We start from the raw sequence: 26,234 nt of genomic DNA on the forward strand, positions 1-26,234 counted from the left end.
ATTGTACTGAGCAGTATGAACACAAATTTGCAACCGAGCCTAACCGTGACCCTACGCGAACCTCACCCTAATTTTATTATGCAATACTTAGAATTGAGGTTTTAAATGTAGGTCATTGCTTCGGATAGTATTTAGGCCATCGGGGAAAGCTTTCCTGGCCCTGACCGTTAACCACAACCTCTGTGCTCAATTCCCAGTCCTCCAGTCATCATATTTCTTCTCTTTGACACCACAAATAAATGCAAAGACAAAGCACTGGTGAAGTTCAACAGAAAACAAATGCGCACACGGACGTTCATGAAGTCATAGAAATTGTCGATTTCCAGCTGCAGAAAAGATTGCAGCTGCTCTCCAGCTGTACATCATCAAATTAGGCAAACAAGCGTGCAGTTAGGTCTCCGAATGGCAAAATCATTGAAGACGCCTTGCCATCATTAATATCATGTTGCCACGGCGACCGCCAAAGAGCTGATGGGTAACACTCTGGATTGTGGGCATGCTTATGTAATCGCTCGCTCAGCATGTCTGTTAGTCAGACCAGCTCACATCTGCCAGGCTGAAAGGATCAGCTGACGAGTCTGGACTTTCATTCAAGATCTGGCACACATCTGATGATCACTTGATTGGATTTTTTAGACTCAATTACAATAATGCTAAACTATTTGTGACATATAGAATGTCCTCCAGCAAAACTATTACCAGATAGTCTGCCCGTCCCTCCATGCATCCATTTTCAATTTTCACGGTTGCAGCTGGCTGGGTCCAATTCCAGCTGATTTGGCGAAAGGCAGATTAAAACTTGGATTCATTGTCAATCAATCACATTTTAGAGACGGATTACCATTCTCACTGTTGCTGAGTGAGGACAGAACCATAATAAGTGACACCTAAGCATCATCCAAATTATTTGAAAACATTTCTTCCAAGAAAATAAGGAAAGACAACTTTAGTCCTATTTCTAGCAAAACCACACAGCCACAACAAGGTTGAGTTATTCCTGTTTCTTACTTCTGTGTAAACAAAAGGACAAAGAACAGACACAAGTCAGGACTCCTTGGTAGAGGAAACAATTACAAATGAGTTACTGTAAATGATGACCTGATTAACCAACACACACACACACACACACAAACAGATAAATAGAAAAGCAAACAAATATTAATCATTCCATTTGGGCCGAGAGTAGCAATAATTTCTTTCAGATGGAAGCACTTTTTTTTATTTTTATTTTAGACAGGAGCATCCAGGGATTGGATGAACACACACTGGAGCAAATGTATAAATGCACATATGTAAACACTTATTCACTCATACATACTAATATGCTGTATTTCTTACACGCAATATGCACATGCACAAATACGACTTGATTCTGTTTACTGTCTCCCAGTACGGCTTGAGTGGATCTGATTAGATGCCATGAGACACGTCGAGGTACGGTCGCTGATTCATTTTTTTTCCTACTCACTGCACTTTCTCACATGAACCCAAGATGAAAAAGAGCTGAGTTTCCAACGGAGACGACACACCCGTCGCCATGTGAATCAAATTGCAGTATAAATTTCTTGGACTCGGTGTCGGTATGACGTGTGAGCCGCCGAGCCAAGCATTCAGCGCGTGTACACGCTTCTTTTTCTCTAACTTATTTTTCTGGGGCTTGGGAATGAGGTCAAAGATTTCATGCACTTTGAGTCATCTGTTGAAAATGGGGCCTGTGAGATTCAAGACAGTGTGAATTTGGGGACAACATTTTATAAAATCCCTCAGAAACATGGAAATTTGAAGACAATGCACGGTGCCTCGACACTTCTGGAATGAGTTGACTGAAAATGTAGGACACGGCACTGTTCCTTTTTTTTTCCTCCCCATACTTGAATCCTTTCCAGTATTCAAATGTATGGTTATGTTTAAAGTGATGTCACTTGTCACCTCTGACCCTGCAAAAAAAAGCACAATATGAAAATCATATTGGAAATAAAAAAGAAAAACATATCTTAGGCACGTCTTAATACTCTTGTCCAAGTAATGCTTCAAGGGAGCCGAGATAGTTCTACGAGTTATACGCCATTCCACCAATAATCTGTTTAGGCGTCCAACTAATATTAGATGCAAGTGCAGCAAATGATAATTTATGTATGTCTGACTGCTTGGCTGAGTTTGTGAGTTAAATCCAATGTGCAAACTCTCAATCTTGCTGTCAGCAGTGTTTGATGCTTCCTGTGTTCCTCAAGGGCCGTTCCACGGAGAAGGCCACCTGGAGGGAAATTGACAGAGAACAGGCTGAGCGGGCCAAGGTAACAGTCAGTTATTCCATAAATCGCGACTCAAGGAGATGACATCGGAATAAAATAGGATGTGGCTCGGCGCTGCCAGAGGTGTCAAAGTCAAGAAAGCCATATGAGCAAATTCATTTCAGTATATCGGGATTATAAAGAGTTTGCAACTTGGAATAACGCTATCCGTGCAATGATTAAAACAGCTACCACTATTTTCCATGACTTGATGCCACTTTCTATTCAAAGTTATTCTGTGATGATTCGTCCATTTCATCTGCAGTCAAATGATACAATTTGGACGACTTTAGCGATAGAGTTGTAAATATTAACGTCACACGAAAAGCATGCAAGATGTCAAGAGGCTTGAGACTTTGGCAAATTGCGCAAGACTTACGAGAAGGGTTTATATATTACGCCTTCAAGGAAGTATTATACTGTAGTTCCTTTCACATTGCTGATGGTGTTTCGGGCCGTAACTATGGTTGCCATCGTTGTGTTCGGTGAGCTGTTGGTTTTTCCGGGCCCTATTTTTGTGACCAGCGCAAGTCTTGAGCAAAGTGTAGTTAAACTCTATGCAACGGTGAATTTTAGTTTGGTATTTTCATAGTTTGAAAGGGGCGTTTGCGCCTTGGTGGGAGTGAACACAGGTGATCCGCTTCAGTGTGTAATTGATCTTAATGGGGAAAATCCAATTACATTAGAATGAATTTTAAATCACAAAAATGACTTGGTTGGTTTTGCAGGTACCACTAGATTCTATCTTTTATGTTTGTGCTCCTCCCCAAAGGAATTTTTGATCAATTTGACCTAAAATATTGCAGCCACATTTTTCCTGACAGAGCCTAGCTCACGATTAAACTGCATTGAAGATGAAACACAGACCCAGAGAGAATTGGGATCAGTTTGGGAAGCAGCGAACATGTTTGTGTTCTTTCTCCAGCCAGCCAGTGGGCATAAAACACAAAACACAAAAAAAAAAAAAGAATGCAAAAGTCACACACACAAAAAGAGCCAAATGTCACAATTGCTTGAATTGTCACTTGCTTGAATGTTTGCACGAACATGCACACTCTTCAAGTAAAATTAGAGCTTGTGGAGGGAGTTTAATTGTTTTCGGTAAGGATATTGAAAGTGTCATACGTAGTACGTTAAAAGATTTTAACAAGGCTATATGAATGCACGCTAGGATGTTAGCGCACACGGGAGATAGTTGGGGGTTTATTGGCAGCAAAGGTGCTGCTTTGTACTTTGAAGGGCACTTTGAGCACCACTAATGTCAGAGCTGGAACTAAAACATAGCCTTTAGTCAAAACATACCCCTTGACACCTGCAATGTGTCGGGCTGCTCGCACGATGCTTCCCGGTGGGGATCCATCGGGGATGTTTGTGGCAACAGGGGGAGGATATTTGTCTTGCCCACCCGTGTTATTTAAAACTCAGTTTAACTCTGGCTATGATTTATTTTAGACTCCACGACTGCACGTATTTGGTTCTCTTTTAAAAAGTTGTGCCCATCCTCTCGCCACCCCCCGAAAATTTCATTTCAAGCAAGTCTCAACTTTGAGCTGAGCAGGATGGAGGAAATAAAGCAGGCGGGCGCAGAAGAGCCGCAGTCATGAGGGGCCATGAGGCCAGCGCAGACGGGAGATGAGAAAATTAGGCATTCTGCTCGTGTGCTGCAGGAGGGGAAAAGCATCCTAACATCAAAGAGGAAAGGGATATGGCTTTAACCTTTGCACAGGAGACCGTATGGCTAAAGATATCATTTCCCTAGCTGCACACACAATCCCATAGAGAGTTTAACCTAAAATGATATATTTGTTGCATGTTTCATCTTTGGAGTGGGCTTTCTTGGAGTGAGATATAAGACTTTGTTTTGTCGTAATAACTATTTAGGGCTTCTCGTAGAATCGCCGTGGCGGCATGTTGGTCTATATGCTATGCATGTCTGTCTCACAGTTTAAAGCATTAGTATAATGATTTAAAATGAACAGGAAATCATTTGAGGCAAATTCCAAGACTCTGTATTTTTTTCTCGACTATAAGGCGCACCAGATTATAAGGCGCATTCTCAATGAATGTCTATTTTGGGGAATTTTTGGGTTATAATGCACTTTACAGCTCATTAGGTGAACCAAACTAGTACAGCAAATAAATCATTGCTAAGCTTCTTTTCCTTTGCCAGCTCATGTGCTTGGCGCATAGCGTCAAAGTTTAATGATTATTTCAAGACTTCATAAAAAAAAGGGTGATGAGGGAGTTGCCTGTTTACTTATTTTCACTATCGCATACATGATGAACTCTCTTAAATCAATCATTTCCACACACTCATTTTAAACGTGAAACCTGCTGTTAGCGTCTTGGCATAAGCTTTTACTACACCGGCTGTAGCTCGCAACTCTCGTATCGTTCTTCAGCTCACACAGACCGCACAGGCGGTGGCAAATGTATGCAGATAGATGCAGCCACGGTCCTGCTGGCGCAGGGTTATAATGCTGCAGGGTGACTACTTAATCGTGCATCGTGTCAAAATATTTGCCATGCTTTTTTATGATTTGCATATATCTAAGGATGCCCCATATGGTTTGAGGGGCAATTAAAAGCCACAGACTGCATAATGTCTCAAAGGCTTTTTGTCTTTTAGTTGAGATGTTTTGTAATGTCACGTGCCGGGCAGCCGTCTTAGCAAATCTTTTATTATATGCAGTGTCATCTTAACATTAGAGAAATAAAACACTGGCTTCACAAAAATCAATAGATGGAAGAATTGACATCACAGAATGATTTGTGTTCCACTTTCTATTGTGTCTTGTTAGCAAAGCAGTGGTTGGGGGGGGGGGGGGCATGAAAGATATGACGGAAGATATGACAGCACATATCAACATGTTTCCTTTCAAGTCACCCTTTAGGTGGCTTAGTAGTTGACAGAATGCATCAATTGTAACTTCCCTGATAGCATCGTGTTTGCATTAGCTCCTCCACCTTCGATTTTGAGATAATTCGGAACATTTGCGAGCACGATGGCAATCTAAATTGAAGATTTGTGGACTTCGGTGTTGTTAGCACTACCGCTGAGACTCAGATTTTTGCTTCTTTCTTCTTCAGCCGCTTCTCAGTACGGGGTGGAGGATTTCGCTCGAATACAACCATTTGTCTCGTGTCCAACGACAATGCCGCTCAATCATCATGTTAGGAGCACGGTGAGAGGCGCTGGTTATCTAACTGCGGGTCCGCCGACCCTAATTACATCGCCGCCTGAAGAGACACCTGCCTATGCTTTATGTAATGCAACGGCTTTTGTATATCTACTCGTACAAAACATGTACGAGCACGTTCACCAGACACCAGACAACACTTGAACATAGAAATCTGCAGATAGAACGAGGACAAACTGGAGTCTCAGTGGAAGGCAATCTTGCATCTGTCAAGTGAGTCAGCGTACACAAAGTGCTCAGACCGGACTAGCGGCTTAAGTGCTTGCGTTTGTCTCATCTTTGCGCCTCCATGGTCAGACTAGTCTCAGCCATTTGTCCCAAAATAGAGATGGTGCCGTCGGATGCACTCTCAGCGCTTTTTCCCCCATTTTGCACAGCGAGCAAAGGCATAGTTTTGGTCAGAAGAGCTGTTTTGGGTTTTTTTACACTTTGATCTAAAAGCGAAAAGAACTTTTCACACAGGGACCTTGAAGGTAAAAGGCACCAATTTTGAGCCCACACTTTTCTGTTAGTGATGTGCACACAATGCTGGGTGACAATGAGACATTCTAAAACGGGAAAAAAAAAGCAAAGTTCTGCAAAGTTCTGATCTGCATCGGAAATGTTCACGCTACAACAACGAGGCGCTCTAGTCCCTATTTACGTCCAAATCAAATAATGCAGTGGAGTTTCACCACGGCGATAATCAATATACTGATCAATTAAAACGCAGTATTGTTTGGACATTTTGCAGATATTCTGAAAGAAAATCACAAATCACAACGCCATGGCATTATGCACTAAAATGAATGGGAACGATTAGATGTGCTCTGAATTCATGTGCTCCACCCACTGGGTCCTCCTCATCTTAACATAGCTCGCATACTATAAAATGTCTAAATGAGGCCCACCGGGGATACGCAGATGAGCTGCATTCCTAAATAAACACCAGAAGCCTGAATAAATGCAGTGTAGTGGCGCTACTAGGACGCGCTGGGTGACAGCTCAGCACCTGCTCGACTGCTTTCAAGGCTATTCGGGGACACACGCCTGCAAATGAGCAGAGTGAGAACCTGTGTGAGTAATTGGACTGACTTGGATGTAAATACAAACAGGCCATGAGGCTGCAGGGTGTCACATTATCTGATTAGATCTTCACACAATCACAGCCTGTTCACACCTTAGTAATGGTCTCACTTTGCACTTGTATGTGTGTATGTGGGGAGGGGAATCATCTCTATTGTGAAGAGTCTCCAAATGACATCCTCTTGTTTTGATTTTTGGGACGTAAGAGTAAAGACTACGAATGTGTGTAACAGACAACAAGAGCCAGACATATTTTCTAGTAGCCATGGCAATGCAGTCAGTGTCAGCCGAGGATGAGGACAGTAGAATTATTTTCATCATTTTATCATTGCGAGTATTGTCTGTTTACATGTGTTGCCCCACCATTTGTGTTCAAATATCCATTGCTTAATGGTGTTGAACCTTTATTCCTGTATGTATATATATATATATACTATATACAAACTACAAGATCATTTGTTATACACACTACAAGCTGATTTGTAGCTTTTCCTCCTTTCTTGTGTAATTTGCAGCTAAAAGGCAATTCTTTAACAGACACAAAAATCTCTCTAATTATAAATTTGCCCCAGGTATGAAACATTTGGGGCTCAAGTGTTTGATGTTGATTATTTACACACCAACAAGATATTAAAGCAACACACATTTGCTACTCCATCAGTCTCCTGTTGTGTTAAACAGTCAGTCCTACTCCATCACAGTTTAGCAACAGGCGTACATTGGGATCATTGCTAAGTGAACATTTGCATGAACTACCCCCCCCCCCCCCCCCCCCCCCCTTGGAGGAGTCCTGCGCCTTTAGGATTATTAGAAACAATGCTGACCTCAGCTGGACCAGCAGAGTTACTGCTTTAATGACAAGACTCAGAATCAACGCCCCAGAGGAGATGTTAGCTCATTTGTTAGTTGTCTAAATGAACAGGTGGACGCCCATCGAAACAAAGCAAATAAGGCAACGAAGCAGTAAGCGAGGAGAACTAACGAGGCAGATGCTTTGCAAGACATTGTGTCTGCGACGAGCGGGCCCACGCTGCTGAAAGCGCAAACAAGCACGCATATAGAGACAACCTTGCATAACCTCTTCTGCGGGGGGAAAAAGACTGAAGGATGGAAAAAGAGCAGGCAGGAAAGTAAATGAGATTGTGGGGATGGGGGGGGGCAGGGGAGACAGCACGGAGAGGATGAGGAGTGGGGGGGTAAGAAATGGAGTACAGAACAAAAAAAGAGAAGGTCACAGAGGGCACGAGAACGACAAGGACCGAATTTTTCCGAGCAGTGGAGTGGAGAGAGGAGCGTGGAGGCCTGATGAGAACGGAGTGGAGGGAGGGGGTGACCTCGCACGTGGCCACAGCGTGAAGATCATCTCAAGGTTGTCGGATAAGACGGCGGAGGGGAGGAAGGGATGCGTGGAATAAATGGTGGAGGAATACGAGGGCAGCATAACAGAGAGGGAGAAAAGGAGAGTGACACAGGCCACTGGAAATGATTCAAGCACCCTTGCCGCTCTGAGGCATTTGCGTGTGTATTTGTGGATAGAAATATGTGCGTGTGTATGCGAGGGCGAGACAGACTCGAACAGGAGTGATTAAGTACAAGGAGGCGGCCAGCCAATAAACAAGCAGGCTGTGTTCCATTCCTTAATGAGTTCCCTATCTATGCTCTCGCTTTTCTTCTAGCGTGCATCCTTTATTTACTGTCCTTTACATTATCTCATTTGCCCCCCCCACCCCTCCTCCTCCTTCTCCCACATCCCGTTATCATTCCTCTTGCATTTTCCACTTGTCCTCCCTTTTCAATATTTTCTGCCTCAATTCCTTTTTTATTTGTGGCTTTACTATCCCACCTCTTTTGTTTTTGTTTCTCTTAAGCTACCCCCTCTGGCGAGTTGGAAAGCAGGAGAGGACACAATGTCACACTGTTATGTGGAACACTAGTATGGCTAATTTTCACATATTTAGAAGGCTCATCTTCACAGTGTTTCTTGTTCTCTTTAAGGCGAGTGGGGGGAAAAAACTCGAAGGCACTCAAGGATGGGGGCGGGGTTATATTTGGCATACCACATTATTTCATGTGCCCCCCAAAGTTAATTAAGGGTTCATGTTTGACGCTATCTATCTTGATACAAACTCTCTTTGAAAATGAATGTCTCTACTTCAACTAGCTTTACAAACTTAAGCACCTTAAAAATACTCCTTAAACATGAATTTGGCTATTTGGCGCAGTTGGGAGTTACTTTGTAATCACTTGGCCAATTTCTACTACCGTAGCGTACCTTTATTAAAATAGCCATGCCCACTTCCCAAAAAAATGCATTCATTGATGTGTGACGGTATCACCTGAACTTGACTCCAATTGAACTGTCGCCTTGTGTGAATCAAATTAACGCCGGTTTGATGGAGTTAATGGGATTAGCGTCAAGCGCACAATCCCGAAGAGGTCTGTTGATCTGGAAGTGGGCCATGGTTTTGGTTCTTTCAACGTCTCGCCGGGTCTCCTCAGCCAGCTGGCAGGAGCTGCTGTGCTTCCATTATTTGCAGCAACCTCTCCCGCATTTGGTGGATTTTATTTGCCTTTTTTTTATATGAGTGGAAGTTATGTGAGAGCTATGAGGCCTTTTTAAATAATTAGTCCGATTTATAGCGGATGATAGGCTGAATAATTCACCTTTTTGTGAGAGTCAGCACTTCTTTTTTTCAGTATTGTGCCATCAATAGTGTTGACATCCCTTGCAACTCTTGCAGGCCCAACAGCATGCATAGATCAACGGTACAGTGTAAAACAGATGAACCGGGAAAATTTTTACAATTTGAATCATGACATAAGAGACATTTTAATTGCTCATAAATTGTAAAATATTGATATTTTTATTTTTCAAAAATGCAGCAGAAATGTTTTATGCTTTGACACAATCTAGCCAACCACGTGGTCAATATGAAAAAGAATATCACCCGTTTCACTGTTGATTCAATGAGATTTTGTATTTTTTGTTTTGTTTTTTTGCAAAAGCTCTTATTTTGCAATCCACAATTTTACATTATTTTTTTCCGATAGTTCAGATGCCAGTCTGTTTTTAGGATGAAACATTGTGGCAAAGTGGCCGAGTCGGGACAATGGAGGTTTGAGGGAGCGTACGGAAAACACAAGATGGGAGTTGAAAGGGTTAGTAAAGTGAAAATGCAGGTTGGCAAACTTTCCAAAGTGCAACAGCAACTTGACTGGCCCTTTGTCAATTTTTGTGGCAGCTATGAGAGCAGCGTCATTTTAGCGACGTGACTGCTTAATATGAATGGACTGATATTTATTTATTTGAAACGTAACGCGGTGACGCAAAGTGACAAAAGAGCCCTTAAGCATTCTGTGTGAATCCAGCTGGATAAGATCCAAAATCTGTCCAAATTAGAGCAAGAAGATGAGGCCTCACTAAAAGAACAACAATGTCATTCAGAAACATCCCTTGCGAGGGTGTTTTAAATGTTATGAATGCATTTTACGACATGAGGTTACGTTGTCTTTAACGACAGATTTCTTTTTTCCAAGATGAATGTGAAATGAATTGGAGTCTTTATAGAGCACTTGTTGAAACATTTGGAAGTTTAAAATCCAAATCCCAGGAAATTATTGAGGACATTAGAAAAAGTTTTTATTACTATCATATTAAAAATAATGATATACCAGTATAAGATACATTTCTGTCATTAAATTTAATTATAGTTCAGCATAACCATCATCTAATTTTCAGATTTGCTGGAAATTGTACGGTTACAGTTCCTTGCCCTATATACGGCCACATAACAATTATCAATAATAATTATGAGGGGAAAAAACATAGTGACTAGTGTGTCAAATGAATGAATGGCTTTAGTTATTTTCTTCTTTTTTTTTCTTCTCAGAAAGATAAGATCATATTTTAATTTGAATGCAAACGTTTTTTTATAATGTTGGATAAACACACAAGTTAATTGAACAAACTACAATCGTGTCGAAGTGGTTACTAAGAAAATATGAATTTAAGAAAAAAATGTCTCACATACAACACCCCTCTTATTATTATTATTTTTTTTTTTTAGTAATTATTCCTCTCAGGGATATTTTTGATTATTTATTATTGGTGTGAGCAGTGGAGGTAGAATCTTGGATTGCTCATCTTTTTTTCCACACCACCTCTGAATCCAAACAACCAGCCTTGAAAATAACATAACTGCATTGAACATTTTAGGAATTTCGGGGCGGGCGAAGGGGAAGGAGGGCAAGCGTCGTTAATGGTTGGCTGGTGCTCAGTCATTTTAGCAATGTTGCATTATCTACACAATACCGTCTCGTCACCCGGTGGTCGACGGGACGGTGTCCCGTAATGTCGACAACAAAACAAATATACCAAGACGATTACAATGAGACTCGAAATGATATCGGAGAGCAAATGAAGCCTTTTAAATACTAAAGTAGGTGAGCGAGCGAGACATATAACCAGCCTTGCTTCGGGACATCTATACAATAATAGAGTAATATCGGAAATGAAAGCAATAATGTGGTTAAATAAGTCAATGCAAGATCAAGTAAATGCTATAAATCATAATATATCATCTCTCCATTCTATTTACAGTAGTTGAACAAATAGCTGGTAAGATTGACGCTCGCTCGAGTGGAGCATCTTGGAGGGCCGGTACGATATACCCCTCTCGGTAAAGTCGAAATCTCACTTTGCCTTCAGCTAAGGTTGTTTTCTTTTAAATATAGATTCCCTCCTGCTCTCCTGCTGATGTTCTCTTCAGCTCAGCGTGTTCCGCGGCAGATCTCTTTTTGTTGAAAAACAAAAAAAGAGTGCTACATTCACATTTTACAGGTTGTTCAGTTGGACATCCTTTGGACGTCTTGCGGTCTCTCGCTCGTTTTTACAACTTAAGCCGCTCTCAGTCAGAGAGATAGATACAAGTCGCAGAACCAGGAGGCGGAGTCATATCCAAAGTTTTTGTTTGCTCGATCGCTTCCTAAGCTGCAGGACATGAAAGTTAGTCCACCGCTGACCGTTCCTGATAGAACGAACGTTTCCAAACCTGCCGTGCATCTCTACTCCTTCATCAGCTCTCACACAGCTGTTGTCTCCTCCTACTGCTATGTCTCTCCATCTGGAACAATCCTGCAGGGTCATTAGTAGAGGTATTTGCGTCCTATCGTTTTGTGTGTATGTGTGTGTGATGTGTGTTTGTATATAAGCATGTGTGTTGTAATTATGTCCCGCTTGGGGCAAGATTCTTGCTGCGGTTATACACGCGTGGTGGAGTGCGTGTGCGTGGAGATGTGAGTATGCGGCAAGTGCGTATTACTATACGGGCTGTGGTGCGTGTAGCCCTGGTGGGGATGGCCCATCCTCATTCCCACCACCGACCCGGGCGTCATGGGGGTCATGGGGGTGGCGGGGGTAACGGGGTGCGAGCCCGGCGTCACGGGGAGCGAGCCCGGGGTGAGTGAGGTCATGAGGGGGACGTCGTCGGGTGAGCGGCGAAGGGTGAGGGTGTAGTCGGGCGGACAGGTGAGGCGCACCGTGTCCAGGGTGCTGTAGATGTCCTGCGTGTCCAAGCCGTCCAGAGCGTCCAGCGTGTCCAGGGTGTGATGGTGGTGCGTGTTGTTCCGCTCGTCCGCCGACGCCGCGTCCGACTCCAGCTGCTTTACCTGCAACGAGCGATCCGAGCGTTAAACCCGAAGCGGTCGAAGCAGAGTTACGACAGAGAGCAAAGAAATGTCAAATTGTCTGTTCTCGTTCAAATGAATAAGAATGCAGTCAAGCTGATCACAGGCCTCAGAAAAAAAAAAACATAGTCTCCAATAAACCTAAAAGCAATCAGGGAAGAAAATGCAAAGTCTGCAAATGTAGTCTTCGTCTACTGCCATTTTCCTCCCGCAGTCACGATTATGAATAACACAAACATCACATCGATAATGTGCTCATGGATAAAAAGAGACTGTGCGAGATTTTAATTTGTCACACTAGACGTACCCGTGGGGAATATAATAGACGCGGGATAAAAGCGGATATTCCAAATAAAGGGGACACAAAAGCAGTGGATCCGCAATCGGCAGAGCATGTCAGTTCCAAAGGAAATGTGGCATTTAGCATTCGCTCACACCACGTGTGAGCCAACAAACAGAGCAAACAACGGGCCAAATAGTCCACAGATGACTTGGAATGGGAACTGAGTGAGGCACCTGGACACAACTCACACGTGCGCATGTGCCCAAACACACACACACACACACACGCACTCATATTCTCGCTCCAATGGCAAGCTATGTTTTGCAGATGCGCTCTGATGGCAGCTGATCCGATTGCGAGAGGACCATAAAGATACTCGTGCACCAAAAACCCTCACATGGCTTTGTGTTGGTTCCAATGAAATTGTCGAATGAATCACATTTCTGAAAGTTTTTTTTATGTGGCCACTGGCTCCAGATTGTTGTACTTTGCAAGTTTCTTTTGTCAAACATGACAGCAGCGACTCAAGACTGATCTATTTTTGGTAATCTTGAGATACCAACCGCAGTGGTTAAAGGACGGAGCTGCAGTCTTATGAGTGAGTGACAGAAATTTGTCACTTCAATGCAAAAGCAGATTAGAAGAAGAGCAGAAACAAATCAGAACCAAATGTGACTTTTCTTCCACACAGCTTGTCTCCTTGTGACAAACAGCCGCCAGCCGAGACGAATGATGACAGAAAGCCAAGCCGAGATCAAGGTTAAATCGTTCCACTGAACACAGACGTGAACTTTTCACGTGGTGTTAAAAAAAAAAACGCCGACTCACCTGTAATGACATGAGTCCTTCACCCTGAAGGTGAGCGGCGACATCCGCGGCCGTGATATCTCGTCGCGGGGGAGGGAGCGGACGTGGCCGGCGATGCTCCAGGCGTCGTTTGTCTTTCTTGTAGAGTAGAGCAGCGAACGCCAAGATGTTAAGAAACAACAGCGACGCTCCCACCGCGATAGTCACGGAGAGTTCCGTCGAATAGTCCTCGTTGGCGACGTGGACTCCGTCTCCACCTCCGCCCTGTCCCAGAGCGGACTCCGGAGGCTGTTGCGTACCTCCTTGAGACCCCGGGTGACGGGTGCTACTCGGAGGCCATCCTTTGGAGAGGCGCTTGGTGTATGAATAAGGGGTGTCGTCTTGCGGGGAAGGGCTGTGCGTAAAAGAGGACACCGACTGGAGGAGCTCGTTGACGTGATGAAGGTGAGGAACCAGTTGGAGCCAGAAAGAGATCTTGGTTGCTCGATAGTGGTCTCTGACACGGGGCTTCAGACCAATGTGGAGGTAGAGCTGCTCTTTCGGGGTGTACTTGGACCAAGCTACCTCCTCAAAACGGTTCGGTTTCGTGTGGATGAACTTGGTGTCTTGGGGAACGGGCTGGTTGGGGTCTCTGGAAAGGGAGACATTACGTATTAGCTGTATTTTGGTTCCATTACAGAGTATGTGCAACAAATGAATGACCAAGCAAATTCTTGACTTTATTTCTGTTTTAGGAGAAAAAAAATTGAAAATGGAGGAAGCCCAACATATTGAAAATGAGACACGTCGCAATCTCGCAAGAAAGATTATTATTATTATTATTATCAGTGCTCTATTCCAAGCCTCAACCAAGTCATCCTAGGACAGCTCTTGAAAGATGCCACTGATGACTCATGCAAAGTGGAGCAGACAAAAAGAGTTGCCATTGATTCATGCAATTACAGAGCAAATGATGAGAATGACAAACCTCCGCATCAAATCGGCTTGGTTGACTTTCAAAAGCCTGAGAAAGTTGCATTCTGCTCCTGTTTCTTTCAGAAATGACATTATCATCTAAACCGATTATCCTCACCATGGAGTGTCGAATTAAAATAGACCTTCATTTCACTTTCCTGCCCTGACTGCACGTCCGTGGTCCTTTCAATAAGAAAGATCTTGTTAGGCTTAGGCGGTCCAATTGAAATGACGCGCTAATGTCCGAGGGAAAATGTCAACTCAAAAGGAAGCGCTGCATAATTATATAATGACAATTAAGAATACATGAAAGAAATATTGCGTGCCACCTTCCAAATAATAGCCCAGCAAATAAAATCCAAACATGCTTCTCTCATACTTGAATAACGCTCTCCATTAAAATTCCACCAAGGCATGGCAAATATCCACTTAACACCCCAGTCAAACAACACGTGCATGATCAAATGACTCCAAATATTATTCATTCATATGTTTTCACATTAGCAAATGCCAGGAGAGCCGCCAAAGACTTTTTCTGCCTGAGCTTGTCCAGACCCTCTTCGGACATTTCTCTCATCATTTACAATCAATAGAGCGACTGCATATCTTTTCAGTCAATCGTCAAGTAACACGACAATGAACATACTCGTAAGAAGAAAAAAAAACGTGTTTCTGTAAGAGAAGGAATCTGTGTGATTCTGTCTGCACGCAACTGTGAATGTCAACACTGTTCTAATTGTGTATGTCCTGACTTCGCAACGTGCCACTGAGATTTAGATGAAGGCCCGTTCGGCAACGCTCTGTGTAAAGCGCGCGAGGGTCTCAATGGAGCGAGCCTCCGATGGATTAATTACTGGGAAGGAGCACTGAAAGAGGGTCCATTCTCAACAAATGCTTTTATCTCCTACGTGGTGTCAGAGCAAAGAGATAAAAGGTCTTCTTATCAGGCCCTCTTGTCACCTTTTGAACATTTTCATGTGGAGTCTTTCTGGAGTTTCCTCGGCCACTAATACACTTTCATTTTGACTTGATTGAATTGGATCTAGAGAAGCATTTTTTAGCAAGTGGCAGTTCATTTTCATGTTATAAAGGAGGCGGGAATGACGGCATCTCATTTCATTCATCAGTGAAATCTTGAGGTGGTTTGAGAAGGCGGCTAGGATTCCCCCAGTCGCACTCCGAAGAAAAGATTCAAGGTGCTGTGGTGACAGCAGATTTAAATCACTGCGCACATTTCAAGAGTCCTTTGTTTCCTTTTCCGGATGACTTTAAGTTCAGATTTACGAGGCTTGACGAGAAAGAAGATGACGATAATGTATTTTTGCTTATGCAGTGGAACCATTTGGAGTTCAACCTAAGCTTCCTGAAAAAATAACCGTAAAAAGGCCGAATAAACTTCCATCCATCCATTTTCTGTACCGCTTTATACCCACGGGGGTCGCGGGCGTGCCGGAGCCTATCCCAGCCGTCATCGGGCAGTAGGCGGGGGACACCCTGAACTGGTTGCCAGCCAATCGCAGGGCACACAGAGACGAACAATCATCCGCACTCGCACTCACACCTAAGGACAATTTGGAGTGCTCAATCGGCCTACCAAGCATGTTTTTGGGATGTGGGAGGAAACCGGAGTGCCCGGAGGAAACCCACGCAGACACGGGGAGAACATGCAAACTCCACACAGGGAGGGCCGGAGGTGGAATCGAACCCGCACCCGCCTAACTGTGAGGCGGACGTGCCACCCAGTGCCCCACCGAGCCGCCTCAAAATAAACTTGAAAATGCAATCATGCGTCAACATAAATTTATGAACATAAACTAAATCTATCTGCCAATATAATGAGAAATTTTGCTTCTTGGAAAATGTGATATTGATAATAATGTGAAACCGTTGTAATGATTGTGAGAACAGGCTGTTCATTGAACTTCCCTGATGTGTGTACCGATGTGTTTATGAGGGACCTCGTCCCGGTTGGAGAGTGCGTCTTTTCGTTTGGAGGCTTTAGCGTTGTCGTATGTGAAGTGTGAGGGCAGCAGAATCGACAACGTATTGTTACGTACTGTGCAAGGACAAAAGGCGTGGCGTTTTATTGTACAATGAAAAGTGTGCACATTGTGGGCCTTTGTGCGCTCTGGCTCCTGCCTGACGTGCAACAAAGAAAATGTGACTTCATGTGAGGAGGTGTTTGGATTTTATGAGCAAAGGCAGCAGGAAACTTGGCTCTGTTATTTGTCTCATGGAAGAAATTTGCTCTTGTGCCGCCCACACAACCAGCGTGATCACAACGCTAAATCATTTTCAATTTACTTTTTGATGATTATGCTTTTTCTTTGTATCTTTATTGGCTGGGTATATTTTCAATTCGACCGTAGACATTTTAGGGCTGTTCATTCTTTTATCTGAATATCATATCAGGACATTCCAATTCGAATACATCCATTGAGTTCTAAATGATCTGGCCTCTCACCCTAAAATCAGCTGAGATGTGCTCCAGGAGGACAAGCACTATAGAAAATGGATGCATAGTTAATAAGAGAACACGTTCACAGTCTATTGTTTTGCTCGTGCAACCTGAGACTCACCAGGAAGTCAATATTACACATTATTATCCACTATTGACTCGACTGGCCATGTTAACGTGTTCAATTACCTACAGTAACATGAATGTCTTTGGGATGTTGGAGGAAGCTAGAGTGCCAAGGGAAAACCTAGAATTGAATTTAGTATGTCGCAACGATGATGCTAATCAGTAAAATTCTACGCTGCCCTATTGAATATCCGCTCAAAAATAAAAGTGCACCCGACTTTGATTCTCAGTCATGCTAAGATGGGGAAATGGTTTCTAGTAAACATGCCCATGCGTGGTAGCAACAGTGGTTTGGCCAAACGGGGCTAGCAAAGTTCCGCACTGCAGCTTTAAAAAAAGAAAACAAATTACAAATGGGTGCGTGTGTCTTGGAGGGCTGATATAAATAGACGTGAGGAATGCTGAAGCTGTGCTTTTTGTCTTTTGGCTTCTTGCTGTAGTCAGTTAAAAGACAGAACATCTCCTCTGAGGGCAAATCAATGCTCCCCCCCCCCCATCACACACACACACACACACACACACACACATACGGTGTAACCACTCACCCCGTCTTGGCAAAGTTGGTCCAGTAGGTCATCACCACGGCGCTAAGCATCACGTCATTCTTGGAGAAGTTACAGTTGAATAGATCGGTTGGACCCACCATGGGCACGCCGAACACGTACGGCACCTACGCAAACACACAAAGAGCGAGTTTAGTGCGACAGGTTACATGGGTTCTCTTGACAGGAAACCGAAGCTTAAATGACTCATAGCAAAATGTGATGTCACAGTGTCAGCGGAGGCAGACACGTCTTCATGCTTCAGGGAGCTGAAAGTCATTTCGCTAAACTCATCTTCAGCTTGACAGGTCGCCTCCAATCATTTTGGGCCACTGTGGCCGTGTCCAACTATTCCCAAAGACCCACATGCGCAGAAGTACACATATTGTGTAGTGACACGGAGTATTTCAGTGTATATAGATATAGTATATGGAATATTGTTATAATAGTTTGGGATTTATCATTAGAGTTAGTTTTGACCCTCTTTTTTTTAAATTCCGTTCATTTTAATTTATTTTAAAAGCAGGTTTGTTTTCTTTTTTACAGGTATTGATTTTTTTAAAATTCTCTGTTTTGTTTAAGTTTTATGTACCATTATAATTTGTGTGCTTTTTTTTCAGCCATTTATATGATGCAAATGCCTTCCTGTTATTTTTCTATTACATGTATTCAATGTGTCATCAAAGGATGAATTTAATTTTATGATAGAATTTTAACGTGTTACGGTTAACGTAGGTTGTAACAAATTCATGAACTTAAGGACTTCAAATCAAATCAACCACATTATATTATTAAGTAATTCTAAGACTCAGCCCCTCTTAAAGTGAAGTTGTTTTCATCATATTTATTCAAGTTAGGAATTATAATAGCACTTCAAAAGTCTCCGATAGTTCTCTGCATCTTTTAAATCGCTTTAACCGTTAATCTTTTACACATCCTCAGTCTGGTGTCGACAATAAAAAAATCCAATCTCCACGTTGTGGGTTGAGCGTGGCTGACAGTGTGCTACTGCTCACAAGAGATTTGCGGTTTGCCAGTTTTATTATCACTGTAATATATAAAATTTTCCACAAGCGTGATTATTACCGCAGGCAACCGCCAGCGCAGCACCTCTCCTCTGTTGCTAGATTTATGTTGATCAACCCCAGAAAGCAGTCAAGCACACATCAGACCCCGTTAGCTGCAGCTATGCTAACATTAGCATGTCCGCCCCGTGAAGCGCAGTCCTTTTTAATGGAGTCGTAAAAGAGAGACGAAACAAAGAGCTACATTTTTATGAAGGACGGAGAGAAAGCTGTGTGTGCGCAGGGTCGGCCTTATCGCCACGCTTTCAGGATTGCGGCCTGCAGGTGGGCGGGAGGAGATGCTGCCGCAGTCCATCTCCATTAGCTTCTAACATTCTGCCTTCCAGACGGAAAGTCTTGCAGAAAGATAGTTAAAGCATACGATCCTCAATTATTTTTCAGTTAAACTTTGATTTGGTCGATTTCCCAAAAGTGCTGGGGTTTCTCCCTCAGATACGGCTGGTATCAATCATCGGACCGTCTCACATGTCAATCATTATAGCTGGACCTCATCTAAATTCTCCTTAGAATCAATTAGAAACAATAACATTGTGACATTCAAACTAGTCGTGTCAATAAATGTTGCTGATGCACCTTTCACATTGACTCTTGAACTGTCACACAATACCAAACATCAAAACACAATACGCAGGAGCATATGGAAGCTAAGCGATTCACCCTGTGAAGCTAACGTTGCTGTCTACAACTTCACTCAGTGCTCCACATCACATACAGAAGAACTCAAAAGCATGACACCACTCTGTAATGATCCAAATCAAAGTCATCCATATGTTCACAGACAATTGATCAGTTCTTCCATGATCATGACAATCACAAACCCTAACATTGGAGAAACTGACTTCACATCATTCCCCTGAACAACTTGGACTCCTGGGTAAGCATATTTTCTCTAGAAGCGGTCCAAGGTCTTACTGCCACTGATGAAGCAACCTGACAAATAGTGAGTTGAAATGACACAGACTGGCAGGCTTTTCGGAACGTCTTTGTAGCTCATCCCCAGCCTCGAACAAATTTCAATCATACCGTCCTCATCCGTTGTAAAGCTTTTATTCTGGCCACAGATGGTGTACTTGATTAGCTGATCCAACTATCCACAGCTTTTTTACTGCCACAAATTATTATTTTGTACTCTCATTATTCCTACAATATTTTGTGACCGCAGTTCAAAAAATGCTACCCCCGTGTCGTGGATATCGGTGAAAATCTGTTCCATTTAAGGACACCGCTTAATTAACAGTATTATCTTACCTCATCGCCGTGTGCAGAATCTGCCCAGGGCGGCGTGGCTTCACTCTGGCAGTGGTGGTAAAAAGAGTAGAAGTAGGTGGGTGAGCCATACTGAGCATGGAGATCCGCCGTGGCGATGGCCGGAGCCACCCACTGGTGGTCCGTGAAGAGCGCCACCAGAGTCTTCCGTCGGGTCTCCGCGTTGTCCCTGTCAGCCCAGTCCGTGTACATGAACCTTTGGATTTGAAACACCAAAGGCGTGTCATGTTAGCCAATCAATTTAGGACATCATCAATCACCAATAACGACATGACAGCATGGATTTTGGTGTCTGCCAATTGACAGCTAGAAAATTTGATGGCTTCAAGTCATCACAAACCAATGTAAACGAGCTGTCGTGTCACATGTTGTAGGAAACGGAAGCACCAAGTGCACTTCTCAATAATTTTCCAACAGTTGCTTGGCAACGTGATTGTAACAAACTACCGTTGGAAAAACATCCATTAGCTCTCAAGTAAAATAGACATGACGTGCTAATGTATTACAAAGCTGTTTCCTTTTCAAGCCTCTATAATAAGATAATAAAAAAGAAAGATATCAAGAAAACATCAGAACTTAGACAGGTTGATGGACCTCGACGAATCAAAGTGGAATCCTAATTTATGAAACCAGAAGACTCATTTGTCAGAATCAGAATCATTACGATCGAATAATAGTCATTGGGGTAGTGGTTCAAATGCCAAAATCTAGATTTGTTTGAAGTTAAGAGCTCCATCAAGACACTGCGGCACAATCCATTTCCCTTTTTTTATGCATACATTACTGTTTTACAGCCAAATCCTATATTTACCGTAATTGCACTGTAGTGCGTGACTTCAGAAAATGTTCACGTATCTAATTGGGGATAGAATCATGAGCCGCATGCCCTGCAGAATTGCCGTGAGGGAAATCATGGTGCTATTTTTAATGCATTTTAAATGTGTCTTGTCATTGGATATCAATGGCCCCGATCACATGGACTTTGCTGTTAATTAGCAAAATAGAGGTGTAACAGTGTTCAGATTGTGTTCAAATTGTAAGGCTGAATTGTCTAATAAGTTTCAACATCTTCACCTTATACTCTCTCTGAGCGTGTCGCGCCCCTCCGGGTATCCGTACAGACTATCCACAAAGTCCGACACGGCAAAGTCAAAGTCCTCAGCCGTGACGCCGTCTTCTGAGTCCACGATGCCTTCCACGAACTTCACCCCCTCGCCCTGATTCACCCCCAGCATCACGTCGTAGTTGAGGAATTCCCCCTGCTCCATCAGGATCTGCGGGTCGTCCGGTATCACGTCACCGTCGATAACCGGGGCGAAAGCCGTGTGGTACTTGGCCGGCGTGACGTGCTGCTCCACCAGCTCTCGGTAGCTGCGGCCCTGGAGGCAGGCCACTAGTTGGGTGCTGTCGTCGATGCCGCAGCCCACCCTCTCCCCCAGCTGTCGGGCGTACTTGCTGGGCTGGTAGTTGACGGCCCAGCTGGCTAAAGCGCTGCCGCTCTGGATGATGGCCCTGTGGAACAAATCTGAGGCGGACAGCAAGATAAATTAGAAGTGAGAAGAATGCATGTATTGCAGTAGTAGTTCAAACTGAGGGTAGGGGGGGGGGGCTCAAGGGGGGCCGCTTGGAATCTAACTAGCATGTCTCCATCACAGCTCCAAGGCTCAGAGTTTGATATCGGCTCAGATTTCCTGTGTGAGGTTTCCATGTTGAAACCCTCACCCTAATTTTTAATCCAAGAGTGAATTTTAAACTTTAGAACCCCAATTTAAAAACCCATTAACCCCGTGCATTGAAATGCATACCCTGTTTTGAAACCCCAACTTCAAGCCCATACCCTTGACTTGTAGTAAGTTCTTGGCCCATAGGAGTGAAGGGTACATTCATGCACGGAGGATAAGTACCCTCCTGTAGTAACTAAATGGAGAACACTCAGACAATACAGCTTTGCATCTGACAAACAGGTTAATAATTAAACGGGTGGAATAATGCGGCTCTTCAGACTGAGCCGCCCGAAGGGTTTGTGATTCAAACTCAAGGCGCAATGATTCTCTCCTTCCATAGAGCTTATAGGGTGCCGTATACAGATAATGTATAACAGGCCGTCCCCTCGCTACGTGCTTTGGTTGGCCCAGCGCAATATATACTGGAACTTGTCACTATGCCAACGGTAGCGACAACCTATAGATTGAAGGCGCCGAAGCTAAGGTGAAGATCATGTTTTCTAAGTTTGCCGCTCAAAGAAGAGTAGAGTGAAAATCAGGACTCTGTACCGATTATAAACTATTAATTTACATCCAAATGAAAAAAAAAAATCTAATTTGAGTACCACTAGTAAAAATATATTGTCTAACATGGTGAAAACAGTAGTGACCGCAACTTTAGTTTCTTCCTTACCCTCGGAGTAGTGAGACAATGTCAAGAGACTGACGCAAGAAGCTCCAGCTCCGGACCCGAACACAGTCACCCTGTTTGGGTCTCCTCCGAAAGCTGCGATGTTCTCCTTGACCCAGCGCAGAGCTTGGATCTGGTCCAGCAGGCCGTAATTCCCCTTGGCCGCTTGGTCCCCTGTACTCAGAAATCCTGCAGAGGCACACACAAGGTGAATACAGTAATCATATTCAATAATGGGTTTATACAGTAAAGTCACAAATTTCAATAGCTGCTCGAAATGTAACTCTGGTTTGAAACTTTTTTCCTAATTTGCTTTCGACTCATCCCTGGGCAAGTTTAAAGAGCGCACTAGATATCTCATCATCACAGAAGCTCTTTGAGTGTAATGCGAGAGGAACGAAAGCAAAAAAAAAAAAAAAAAAATGTAAACCTCATTCATTTTCTAACCCACCGGTAATCCTCTCAAACAAGAAGCATATTAATGGCCAATTAAAGCCCGTTTCCAATTTTAGGTCGCTTTGAATATTCTCTATGTGTTCACGGTAAGATCTAGGTCAGCAGTGGAATTTTGTAAGAGTGTTCAAGACGTGCTCAAGTTCCTGCTGAATATGATGAGGAGGAAGAAAAAGAAACTGTTTTGCATCCGCCCGCTCACCTCACGCATCCAACAAGTACGGATAAGGAGTGAGGACGGACGCCTCCGCCCACCATGATGGATGATGATGATGATGAAGGTGAGCTTAATAAAGGCGGCGTAAACACAGAAGATGGAGATGATTAAAACAAACACATGACTATTTTGGTAGCCCTGAATAGTCATTCAAATTCAAGCCATTCAACAAACTTAATGAACAAGGTTTTGCACAAGACAAATGGCTGGGGTCACTTGCCAAGCTTTTGTAAAAACCTGTCATCTAATATGTCCAGAGCCTAGAATCAACGTTTAATAATCATTCATCATTCATCGCTACTTGTCACTTTGATTTTATTTTTCAGTTTTTGTTGTTGAATATTTTAACTGTACGGAAGTCACGCACGAGCATTGGACTTGTACATCTTGGCAAAGATATGCGCTTTTCGCACTAGAGGAAATTATCTTAATGATTTGCATGGCGAACTGCACTCAGAGCGCGAATATAAAATATGCTTTTAATTATTTAAGGAAACTGAGCACATAAATGCGAGTCGCATACATTTTTTTAATTACAGTTTTAATACCGCTTCATGAGAACGTGATTATGAGTCGGGATAAAACATGCTGTGTCAGCACATGTTCACTTTAGCGGGCGGAAATGATGTCATCATTATTATTATAAGTCAAGGTGTCACTTTTGGAAAATAAATCAATTGCTCACACTAAAAATATATAAAGTAAACCCAAAAAAAACGAGTGCCCGTCATCCTGTTAATTCTAATTCAGCGAGTGTGCAATGTTATTAGCAGACCAAAAATAGCATCATGGGTAATTGCACCGCTGTTGCTCCTTTCTAAAGGGCAGCGTGGTAAATAAGGAGGAAAAATTGGCAAAGTTCAACATGCATTGTTTGCATACAAACAAATGTGTTATGCAGATACAGACAGTATGCCCATTTAGAACAATAAAAATAAATAAAAAAAAGAGCCCATGGTGTGGGTGCACAGATCTGAATTTTCTCAAAAGTCCTCAGCTGTAAAAATGTCCCCGGACCCAAACGAATCGATACGCGATTAAACTAATGCTGCACTTCACAGTGCACATATAGACCAAAAGGGAACCCGAACAAGCATGAGAACAAAATCCACACAAACTGAGATTCATATCTAAACCTCTCTTATTTAATGGTATCGGGTACTCATGGAAACTGCCAATATCAAACGCTAATACTCAAAAAAAAACATCTGATTCAGTCCTCCAGTGCAAATTTTCTCCTGCGTGAAATGAAATAAGTATTAATACTCGTGAGTATTCAGAGTGAATATTCAAATCTGTGTCGATCCGACAAAAAGCGACCTTGAACATCCAAAATATAAATATCATTTGATTCTACACAATTTGATTCTAAATCCACACATACCATTTCACTCATCATTTCTGAGTAGCGTGTTATTTTACCCAGCACGCCCAAGCGGTAGTTGAGCGTGATGACAATGACGTTGCCGTAGCTCGCCAGCACGCTGCCGTCCATCATGTTCCCCGTGCCTTCTGTGTACGACCCGCCGTGGACGTAGACCATCACGGGCCTCTGACCGCCCTCCTCGTGGATGTCTGGCAGGAGGAGAAAGAGGATGAAGTGTAATGTATGCTAGTGAGTGACAGGCCTCTCGTCCGTTTCTATGCGTCTAATCAATCGGCACGCTGGTGGATGCCAACCTGCTCACCTTCATCTATCTGCAAGTGGGTAGAAATGGAGGCATGTGAGATTGTTCTTGCTGGTTATGGAGAAAACGCAGTGTGTGCGTGTGTAAGTGCTCACCATGTATGAGCTACTATGCATGCATGAGTGCGCCTTTGTCCTTCTCACTTGCCTCCACAAGTAGAAGCGCAAAGCCCACAGCAACTGGCGCAGGTGTCTACATTTTAAGAATTACAGTGGAAGCACTCGCAATCTGACCCAGCACGCTCATTTCCAAAATTAAATTAAAAAAAAAAAACACAGGAAATAGAAGGAATTAAAATGATCTGTTTCAAGGTCAAACTGGGGCTGTCTTAAAACCTCCAATTATGAGACAGGCAAGGTGACTTATTTGCAGCATGCCTAACAATCATAAAAGTGAAAATGGAAAGGGACGCTTGCTGAAGTCATTTATTAGCCATTTCATGTTTGCTACTCAAATTTTTGGACCAGTGACATCTCAACCCCAGCACATGTTGCCTCTCCTTTCTACGTGCAGTCAACTATGCCTCTACCCCCAAAATTCAGGGTGTTCCAAAACATTTGACATCATTTCAAAAGTATTTTTCTTGAAAACCACCACACTTGACACCAATTCATATCAGGCATGGCATTGTCGGCATGGAAATACATTCTTACCTTCCTCTGTGGGTACGTAGATGTTGAGGTAGAGACAATCCTCACTCTGGTGGGTCAGGTAGGTGGCCGCTATATCCAGGTTGGCCGTGAGCCACGAGGGCATCATATCTCCCAGCATGCTCCTCTCGTCCAGCGATTGGGGGCACACGGGCGCAAACTGGGTCACGTTCCGGATCCCGGGCCAGGGTAAGGGCAGCTCGGGCGCCTGGAAGCGCCGGTCCCCGGTGGGGGGTCTGGCGTAGGGCACCCCCAGGTACTGGATGACGGGGCCCAGGAGGTCGGAAGGCAGCGGGGTCAGGACGCCTCGGATGCGCCCCTGCGCCGTTGACACGACGGGCACCGTCTGCTGGGCCCACGAATAGGCGGCACACAGGGTGAGGTGGAGGAGGCAGATGGCGGGCAGCGAGGAGACGAGCCCGAGGAGAGAGGAGACTTGCCGAGGAGATCGTCTTCTCCTCTTCGGCTCGGGCATGGCGACGGGAGATTGGGCAATATCCGTTTTATGCTGCTTTACGAGCCTTCAGTGGTATCCGGAACTCTCATGCAGCTTGGCCCATAAACACATCGCACACGCACCCCGACCCTTGCAAATAACTTTTCCCTCTATGTATGTGTGTGTGTGTGTGTGTGTGTGTGTGTGTGTGTGCATTCAGTGCCTCTGAGTGTGTGGTGAGTCACTTGGCGTCATTCCCTTTGCGTCTGTATGTGTGTTTAAATGATTGTGTGTCCTGTACTGGCGATTCCAGTGTGTGTTCATTTGTGTGTGTGTGTGCGTGTGTATGTGAGTGTGAATGTCTTGTTATGTAAACAGTAGCATCACTGTTCCTCTGTCACTCTCTCCTTCCGCTCAGCCCCATGACAAGCCCAAACTGCCTCCTGCAAGAGAAGAGGAGGAGGAGGAGGAGGAGGAGGAGGAGGGAAAGGAGGGAGCAACGACGGGGAAAGGAAAGGACAGAATGACATCATTAGTCTTCGTCAATGGAATCGAGGTGTGAATCAAGCCAAAATGTCGCACGCACACACACACACACTGCTTTGGAAAAAAAATGAAAAGAAAATTGCTAAAT

General features: G+C 43.6%; 1 protein-coding gene across 1 annotated transcript; it reads right to left on the reverse strand.

Moving 5' to 3' along the window:
- Window positions 1–10,041: 10,041 nt before the first annotated feature.
- LOC147050997 (neuroligin-4, X-linked-like) lies at window positions 10,042–25,639 on the reverse strand. Its single transcript, XM_085920031.1, has 8 exons — window positions 25,168–25,639; window positions 24,249–24,401; window positions 22,160–22,345; window positions 20,837–21,287; window positions 19,745–19,958; window positions 17,415–17,539; window positions 13,353–13,962; window positions 10,042–12,223 (listed from the first exon to the last, which is right to left on the reverse strand). Exons 1-8 carry the CDS (start codon window positions 25,637–25,639, stop codon window positions 11,816–11,818), a joined length of 2,619 nt encoding a protein of 872 aa, XP_085776157.1. The 3' UTR covers window positions 10,042–11,815.
- Window positions 25,640–26,234: the final 595 nt, after the last annotated feature.

This window comes from Syngnathus leptorhynchus, chromosome 9 (genome assembly GCF_054491065.1).
Source record: "Syngnathus leptorhynchus isolate UIUO chromosome 9, UIUO_Slep, whole genome shotgun sequence".
NCBI lineage: Eukaryota > Metazoa > Chordata > Actinopteri > Syngnathiformes > Syngnathidae > Syngnathus > Syngnathus leptorhynchus.